General features: G+C 47.4%; 1 protein-coding gene across 4 annotated transcripts; it reads left to right on the forward strand.

Moving 5' to 3' along the window:
- The first annotated feature begins 479 nt into the window (after nt 1-479).
- ZNF662 (zinc finger protein 662) lies at nt 480-7,820 on the forward strand. 4 transcript variants are annotated; one of them, XM_086720566.1, is made up of 5 exons: nt 480-801; nt 2,412-2,538; nt 3,189-3,302; nt 5,339-5,440; nt 6,418-7,820. In XM_086720566.1, the coding sequence occupies exons 1-5, from the start codon at nt 712-714 to the stop codon at nt 7,446-7,448; spliced, it is 1,464 nt and encodes a 487-aa protein (XP_086576692.1). In that variant the 5' UTR covers nt 480-711; the 3' UTR covers nt 7,449-7,820. The 4 variants fall into 4 exon arrangements, with proteins under 4 accessions (XP_086576692.1, XP_086576691.1, XP_086576689.1 ...); XM_086720565.1 differs by having other exon boundaries at nt 543-666; XM_086720563.1 differs by lacking the exon at nt 480-801 and adding an exon at nt 815-1,111.
- Nucleotides 7,821-8,832: the final 1,012 nt, after the last annotated feature.

An 8,832-nucleotide genomic window follows, 5' to 3' on the forward strand; every position in this document is an offset into this window, starting at 1 on the left:
TGCTATGTGATGTTAGATAAGCCATCTCCTCTCTTTGGGCCTTACTTTCTTCAACTGAAAAATTGTTTCAACATTTATTCATTCCTTTATTCGACAGATATTCCTTGGCACTTAAAGAAGCTGGGCCATAAGAGTTGCTAGACGTTGGGTGAATATTCGAGGCACAAAGTTGATCAAGGACGTTAGTTGCTCTCTGGGAATGTAGAACCCAGTAAAGGGATGCGGCTATGTGAAGTATTTGCTGCTTCATATTAGCATCCGTCCTACAAGGGTGCAGTGCAATACCGAAGAAGAGTGGTCAGTGGGAAGAAGAGGGCTGGGAAAGGATTCCCAGACAAAGCCTCCCCCCCACGCCCGCTTCCCCGCATTGCCACAGCAGCTCCCTGAGGCAGTCGGTGTCTGTGGGAGAGCTGGACTCGCTCTGCCCTCCCTGTTTCTTTGCGGGGCCAGAAGGGAGGACCACAGAGACGTGGCGCCCTCCACCGTCCTAGAGAAGCCAGAGTGGCAAGAGTGCAGCAGCCTCCACCTCTCCGGTGCGGAGCGTGGGGAGCTGAGCGTGGGACTGGCCGGGGCGTGGAGCCTGGGGCTTGCGCCCCCGACTCCTGGGCCGCTATATCAGGCCCGCCCCGGTCCGGAGCGTCCCTTCCCGACCCCGGGCAGCCCCCAGTAAGGCCTGGCGCGCGCTCGCTTCCCGGGAGGGCGGCCCTGGCCATGGCGGCCGCGGCCCTGGCGGGCGGCGCCCCCTTCGGCCCTGCACTCGAGCTGCTGCCGGGACTGCGCGCGCCGGCCCGGGCGCGCCCGGTGAGTGCGGGGCCGGTGCTACGAAGCTGGCTCGGCCCTGCCCGGTGCTCTAGGTCCAGAGAAGGGGCGGAGGGGGCAGTGCGGCGGCCGGGAAATCGGGGTACAGCCCAGAGTGGAGGGTCCGGAGGAACAGGCAGGGAGCAGAATGAATTCGACATCCCCCAGACTTGCGCCAGCCGGGGAAACACACGTGCGGCTGCACAGGCATGAGCCAAATGCTGGGGAGGAGGTGTTCACAGAGTGCTGTGCGCAGCGACGAATGTCCAGAATTTCCATATCACTGGTTTTAAGAGAGCTGGTTATGTTTGAGGTGGGTCTTGAGATGAATACGAGGTTGCTGGCGCTGGAGGGAGGAACTGGATCTCCAGGCAGGGGGGGAGGGGGGCTGCAGGTGCAATGGCACAGATTGCAGGTGCAATTTGGGCAAGGAAAGGGTTTGGATTCATAACAGGATGGTGACAGGATAGGGGATGAGGGTGGTGGTGCAGGAGATGATCTTTGGCATGTAAACTGGGTCTCTGAATAGTGAATGGAATGGTCTGCGTGCAGAGGATTTGGACATTTTGAGGTAGGTGAGGGTGATCCGGCCCCCCAGTCTGAGCCCTGGAGTGTCGGGTAAGTCTCTGTGGGGACTTTGTAGGGCAAGGACTGATGTGAAATGGAACAGAGTCAGCCCCTCTATAGTATGGAGATTGAGATCCTAAATGAGGCAGTGGCTGGGAATTATAAGTAAGTCTTGATGGCTCTCCATTAGCACTGTTTATGTTTCTTATGGAGGAAAGTGAGAGAGAAGGTGCAGAAGGTTGGGCCTCCCAGAGATACAGGAAAAGGGGACATTAAGACTGGGAAGTGGGGAAGAAAGAGTAGGGTGGGGTGTTTTGGAGAGTGTGTTGGAGGGGCAGAGTGCAGGGAGCAAAGTCAGTTTGGATCTGCCTTTTGAAGTCCAGCCTCCAGAGCAACCTGCGTGTTCTCAGGTGCCCTTAGCTGCCTCTTTGACTAGTGGCAGTGACAGGAAGGAAGAGAAGAGAAAGAATCTCACACAGGGGCAGCAGGGGTGGCAGGAGTGAGGATAGAAGGCAGTGTGGTACAGTAAGTAAGAGCCAGAGAGTCAGACAGGCCTGACTTCTGTCTCAGTTCTGTAACTCTGAGCCTCGGTTTCCTCTTCTATAAAGTGAATCTGATACCCTCCTCATAGGCTGTGAAGCGTACAAAGTAATATATGTAAAGTTCTTGGCACGGGCTCAAATGGGTAAATGGTGATTGTACTTGTTATGAAGGGTTGGTGACCTCTGGAGGAGGGTACATTGTGGAGAAAGGATGGCACCTAGGGCACACATAGTTGTTCTGGGCACAGGATGGAAAGGGGAAGCTTGCAGAGACTCATGAAAAAGGTGATGTGGTGAAGTTAAGATGAAGGGATGTGAGAAATTGATGACTGATCCCTCATATCTTTGTAAGTAGGAGACGCAGATCTGCTGAGAGTTCCCTTAGACATTCAGAATGCAGAAACTCAATGGGCATCCCCTCCAGTACCACTTGGTGCCTCATCTGCCCTACTGTAGGCCTGGGTCTGGAATTGTCCGAGGGCATTTAAACACCTGTTGTTTCAGGATTCAGTGACCTTCGAGGATGTGGCCGTCTACTTCTCTGAGAACGAATGGATCGGCCTGGCCCCTGCTCAGAGGGTCCTGTACAGGGACGTGATGCTGGAGAATTATGGGGTTGTGGCTTCCCTGGGTAAGGGTCTTTCCTTTTGGACTCTGCTTCTGCCCTCCAGAGTTCCCCGGCTCCTCCTTCCTCAGAAGCTCTGGAGTCTTTGATAAGCCTCACCTGAGTGGCAACTTCAGACTCTTGGATTCTTAATGAGCCAGCCTCAGCGGTTGCTAAGAAGTGGGAAGTCCTGGTGTAAATTTGGGCCTCACATCAGCCTTTCTTGCCCCAGAGTGGGAGCTAACTCTCAACTCCTGTGCTAATGGGTACAGTAGGAAGAGAACAGATTCCTGGTGTCCCACCAAACCCTCAGTTTCCCACCCGCTTAGTTTGGGAGACCCAGCCCAATACCAAGCATCCTGATGCAGATGTCTGAACTTGAGAGCTCTAAGAGAGGGAGAGAACAAAAAAGCTCAATCTCTCAATGAGTGGAATCATCCGTTCGCTCACTCAAACTGTTGTTGAGCACCTCTCGGTCTAATTCCTGACCTTTGTCAGCCTCCTGGCCCTGCTGCCCTGGGTCTCCTGACCCTTCCCCTGGACTTTCTTTTCTCGCTTTCCCTGGTTAATTCCCTTCTTTCCCTTCCTGCCCCTGAAGACAAAGCCTGGGAGGAGCCTTGGGATTGCTCTATGTCACCCCACTCACCTGCCTGTCCCATTTCCTCCCCCTCAACCAGCATTTCCATTTCCCAAACCGGCTCTGATTTCCCAGCTGGAGCGAGGGGAAGCGCCCTGGTGCAAGGCTCCTCAGGGAGCTCTGGATGGAGAGTGCCCGAGGGGCGTCTCCACAGGTGAGTGAGGGTACATGTGCCAGTCATCTGACCAGTTCCCTTGTCTTGATCTTTACAGTGTAGTAGGTATGTGTTCTCTTAACCTAGTGCTATAGACACCAGTGGGATTCCTCTCCTCCCCCCCTTTTTTCCTGTGTCCCCATGGTTTTCCCTCTTCTTGAGTCTGTTCACCCTGGCTCCTTTTCATTTACCTCTTTTGCCTCTTCCTCATTTCCACTGTTCTTATCATGGCCACCATTTATCTGTACTCCCTGACTTTTCTGTTTACACTCTGAGGTGGCCTTTCTACTTTCTCAGCCTGCTTATCATCTTCCAGAAGAAGATTCTGACTGCCCTTTGGGCTATCATGGTCATCTTTATCATTAGAAATCAAGAAGTCTCAATAATTCTGAGCCATATACTTCCAATTCAGGGATTTCTGGTGGGCAAAGCCCTGGCATTCCTTTAGGAACATAGGGCTTTCCTGTTCCTAATTTGCTAGTGACAGCTATGCCCCTTATTGCCTCCCTCGCACCATTCCATCTTCTTCCCACAGGAGCTCTTCTGTGGGCACAGTGGAACTTGAGCTGTGCCCTCAACTTCCTTGTTCTCACAGTTCCTTGCTGTGTCTGGCTGTCTTTCCAGAGTCTTAGGATATCCTTGATTATAAGTAACAACCCAGTTCAAACTGGCTTGAACAAAAAAGGAATTTGCTATTTCATGTAAGTAGGAAGTTCATAGATAGAGTGCAGCTACAGCTTGATCAGTTTCAGTCTCTGCTCTTTCTTGTCTCCTTATATGCTGCCTTTGCCTACAGCCTGGCTCCTCTCGTGGCTGTAAGGTGATTGGTAGTTGTAACCAAGGCTCTGCTGCTTCGTACCTAGGGAGGGAAATAGGGCAGGCCTCCCTCAGGCCTTTGGGATGTACCATCTTAAGTCTTATGCCAGCTCTAAACCAATCACTATGGCCAGGGAAATAGCATGCACTGATTGTCTTGGCCTAGACTGCCGATTTCTGAAACCGTCTCTCGTGTAGTGAGTAGGGCGGGCTAACCTGCTTGTCTTAGACCAGTAAGGGGTACACTAGGAACTGGAGTTGGGATCGCTCTCCCCCAAAAGGCAGGGCTCTCCATAATGGGCAGGGTGGGGGTAGGGGTTGGTGGTGCTGGTAGAATGGATGTAGAGAGACAACTACACTGTCCTCTGCACTCTCTCAGGATCTCAGTGCTTACTCTCCCACCACCCAAAGGAATTTCTCGTCTTTGCTTTAGGCAGAAAACCAACAGCTAAGTCATTCCTTGAGTAAAACCCTAACTCCCTGACCTGCAGCAAACTTCCTTTGAGGACATGTCCCTATTCAAAGTCCATTTTTGTCTTAAAGAAAAGAATACTCAGGGGACACACAGTCCTTGGCTTCAGCAATATAAAAGAGTGTCATTTGGGGGATGAAAAATTGATCTGTTTCTTAGAAGGCATCGGATGGGAGTTATGAAGAGACCAATCTTAGCTAAGCCTGAAGAAGAGTTTATTAGAGTGGACCTTTGCAATTGAGGTGTCTGTCATTAGAATAAGAAGTGACTTCTGGAAATGGCTGAGTGAAGGCTGTGAGGCCATTTCTAATGGATGCCATGGAGAGATCCATCATTGATCGTTTGTAGAAAGAGAAGGCAATAGATGGACAGACGGGAAGGAAACTAAGCTTAGAGGCTGTGGTTTCCCAACATAGCCTCAGGAATAGTTCTTTGCAGTTCAAGCCTTTCCTAATTCTATTCCATGTGAACTGGAGTTCACCTCCTAGGGGAGGGGAAGAAGAAAACTTAGTCCCCTATTTTTTCTTGACACTTAAAAATGAGTGATGCGTTTTCATGTTTTAGGGAACTGATGGAATCGCATCTTCCCTGAAGGTCTGTTTTCTGTCCTTTATATTGTTAACCTCCTCCTGTGTACCGATCTCTCCACCCACCTTCATTCTCCCTTACCACTTCCATCTCTGCTCCTTTCTTCATGGGCCCCACTCCTCTCACTGAGCTAGCCTTATTTATATCTTGACCCGGGCAGGATATCCATTTCTGAAGCCTGCTGCGATCTCCCATCTTGAACAGGTGGAAGAGCCGTTGAACCTGAAACTGCAAGGAGAGGGTCCAAGCCTAATCTGTACTGGTAAGTGAGGGGAATGAACACTTTTCTCCCAGGCACATGTTTTCCTCTGTCTTTCCTTTGTAAAATGTTAAAATTCCATTTTACCACGTACATTCTAAATAAAAGACCCTCTCATCTTTTGGGATGAGCACTGGGTGGTGCATGGAAACTAATTTGACAATAAATTTCATATACTAAAATAAATAAATAACCCTCTAAAAATCCCCAAGTCAACCATAAGAGGAAAGTTAAACTTTAAGCTTCCAGCTTCATTTGGTCATCATCAATTATAATTAAATTCGGGTGTGTTGGATCGTAGGCTGTAACTGAACAGATGGCCTACTGGTCGCTATGGCCAACCAGTATTTTAAAAGAAAATGCTGTGTTTTATTCATTCTGTTAGTTTTTAAGGTGTGATACTGAAACAGAAGTGTGGATAAAACACTATGGGAACAAAGAGGAGGCAGTCTTTGCCCAGTTGTGTATAAAGTAGTTTGGGGAATCCCTTTTCATGGTGGACCTGGTGACTGGATTGAATGAAAAGACCACATTTCCTTTTAGTGTTGACAAGTATGAGAAAGATTCTCCTTATTGTTCCCCACTGTGTGTGACAAGTTCAGGTTCCTCAGGTATACCGCAAAGGATTCTTTATTTCTGAACATGTTGTTTCTCATGTTATAAACTAGACTACCTAGAAGAAATTCTTACTTGTCTCCCTTAGATTCAATTAAACTATTCCTGGAGAGCTCCCTCTGTGCTTGGTCTGGTGCCTGGGAATCCTAGCCCTCAGGGACTCTGTCTAGTTTCTGCCTTTCTGTAGCATAAACTTTGGTTGCTTTCAGTGTGTTCGCCCTGTGGTGCCATTTTCAGCTAGGACAGGGCCACTGGGACATAGAGGTAACACTTGAAGTGCAATGGACGTATGAGTACCACTTGGTGATGCTATTTGCCCCATTATGGGTAATGATGACATTTGCAGCTTTGATTTCTTCTTTCAGAGGGTGTGTTGAAGAGTGAGAAAGAAGATTTTATTCTGAAGGAGGAAGGTTTTGAGGAGGCAAAAGACCACATGGTGCTGTCAAGTGGACCCTGGTGGTGTGGTTCCCAGGAATTCTGGTTTGGGAAAACCTGTGAGGAGGGAAAAAGCAGGTTAGGGAGGTGGCGCAACTACTCCAATGGGAAAAGTGTGGAGAACACTGCAAATGATGTTATAGAAGTGATTGTCAAAGATGAGATGATCTCAGGAGAAGATGGTTCAGAGAATACTGATGTTAATACTCACCTTGTTATACATGAGAAGATTCTCAGTGAGCAGGTATTCTGTATATGTGAAGAATGTGGCAAGTGTTTTGATCAAACTGAAGACTTTGACCAACATCAGAGAGTTCATAATGGAGAGAAGATCTATGGTTGTAAGGAATGTGGGAAGACTTTCAGTTTTAGATCACATTGCCTTGCACATCAGAGAATTCACACTGGGGTGAAACCCTATGTGTGTCAAGAATGTGCTAAAGCCTTTGTTTGGAAGTCAAACCTGATTCGGCACCAGAGAATACATACTGGAGAGAAGCCCTTTGAATGTAAGGAATGTGGGAAGGGCTTTAGTCAGAACACAAGCCTTACACAACATCAGCGAATCCATACTGGAGAAAAACCATATACTTGTAAGGAATGTGGGAAAAGCTTTACTCGGAACCCAGCGCTGCTTCGACATCAGAGAATCCACACTGGGGAGAAGCCTTATGAATGTAAGGACTGTGGAAAAGGTTTCATGTGGAACTCAGATCTTGCTCAGCACCAGAGGGTCCACACGGGGGAGAAGCCCCATGAATGTACTGACTGTGGGAAAAGCTTCATTTGCAAGGCACACCTTATCCGACATCAGAGAATCCATACTGGGGAAAGGCCCTATAAATGTAATGATTGTGGGAAGGCCTTCAGTCAGAATTCTGTTTTGATTAAGCACCACAGGCGCCATGCTAGAGAGAAACCCTGTAATTATCACACCTCTCACCTTCTTGAACATTAGAGAAGGCATAAGGGTGATGCTTGTTTATAATTCTTATGCTACAGGAGCCCCAGAGACAAAACGAGATGACTGTCCACGGTTTGTTATAACTCTAATAGTCAGTATTATCTTGCCCCTTCTGAACAGATACCCTGTACTCTAGCAAGATGGTCCCACTGTTCAACCATGTTTGTGCTAGGCAACTTTTAGTTGAGCATCTGCTCTGTCAGGCACTTGCTAACCACTTTACATACATTCTTTTGTTTTCCTTAATCCTGTTAAGGTAGGTACTTGTCCTCATTTTACTAATGAGAAGTCTGAGGTTGAAAGAAGTTGTAAAACTCATTCAAGGTTACTCAGCTGATATGTTACAGAATAGAGATTGAAATCAGGCCTATCTGACTCCAGAGTTTTCTGTTCTTTATTTGTACACATTTCTGCTTCTGTTCATTTCTATTTGCTCAAGTTTCCCTGGGCTACAAATTTCCCTTCCTCATCTAAGACCCAGCTCCTTTAACTGAACAGACCCCTGTTCCTCTTCTACTTGTAGTCGGTACTGTCCACATTGGTATTTAACTATGTGCTGTCTTATATTTTTCTAATGTCTCACGTGTGTTAGTCCAGCTAAATGGCTCTTTGAGGACCAACACTATTTCTTTTATGTTTTTCAAATTCTGAAACTTAACTTATTTTTTACTAGATATAACATGCTCATGATAAAAAAAAGTTGAAATAGTTCAAAAAGGTGTTCATTGAAAAGTAAATCTTGTCACTCCTGTCTCCCAGTCTACCTCCTTAGAGACCATCACTGTTACTGGCTGTGTGTCTTCCTGGGCATATTCTTTCTATATACAAGTGCTTATTAATACTGCTTTCAACAGTCTACCTCACTGAAAACCATTTGATGTAGATGATAGTGCAGTTACATTGCCAACTCCAGAACTTTCTCTTCCTCAGAAGTTGTGGTCTACTTTGAGATCACCAAGATGACTTAAGCAAAGTAACTGAGAGTAGTCTGGGTTATGCACTTGTGGGAGACCTGAATGCCCTTGTGTTATAAGATAGGAATCTGGGACTAGGAAAATGTAAACCAAGTGGGAGATTTTTGTTTCCATAAAAATTTGTATAGCTATAACCTCTCTGATTGCTCTACTATCCCAAATCCCCTTCCAGCCTGTCCCTTCTCATCACCATGATAGCCCACATCCCAGAGTAAGCTATATTATTAGAGAATGCTATTGACCACCTTCAAGGGTTAGAGAAACAAAGGCCCTATTCAGAGGAGAGCACTGGCCAAAACAGATGAAACGTACATTCCAGACTTCACCTTTAGAACCATTTTCAGATTGCATTTTGCCTCTCTGCTAATTAGGCATTCTGCTTTAGAAGCTCCTAGCCAGGTAAT

This window comes from Puma concolor, chromosome C2 (genome assembly GCF_028749965.1).
Source record: "Puma concolor isolate L17-30 chromosome C2, mPumCon1.1.hap2, whole genome shotgun sequence".
In the NCBI taxonomy this organism is placed as follows: Eukaryota; Metazoa; Chordata; class Mammalia; order Carnivora; family Felidae; genus Puma; species Puma concolor.

Bases quoted from the DNA above. Each gene is read 5' to 3' on its own strand.
- ZNF662 (XM_086720563.1), top strand. From the start codon at position 947: ATGAATTCGACATCCCCCAGACTTGCGCCAGCCGGGGAAACACACGTG. The intron at 2,539-3,188 runs GTAAGGGTCTTT...CCCCTCAACCAG, and splicing joins TGGGGTTGTGGCTTCCCTGG to CATTTCCATTTCCCAAACCG. The intron at 5,441-6,417 runs GTAAGTGAGGGG...TTCTTCTTTCAG, and splicing joins TCCAAGCCTAATCTGTACTG to AGGGTGTGTTGAAGAGTGAG.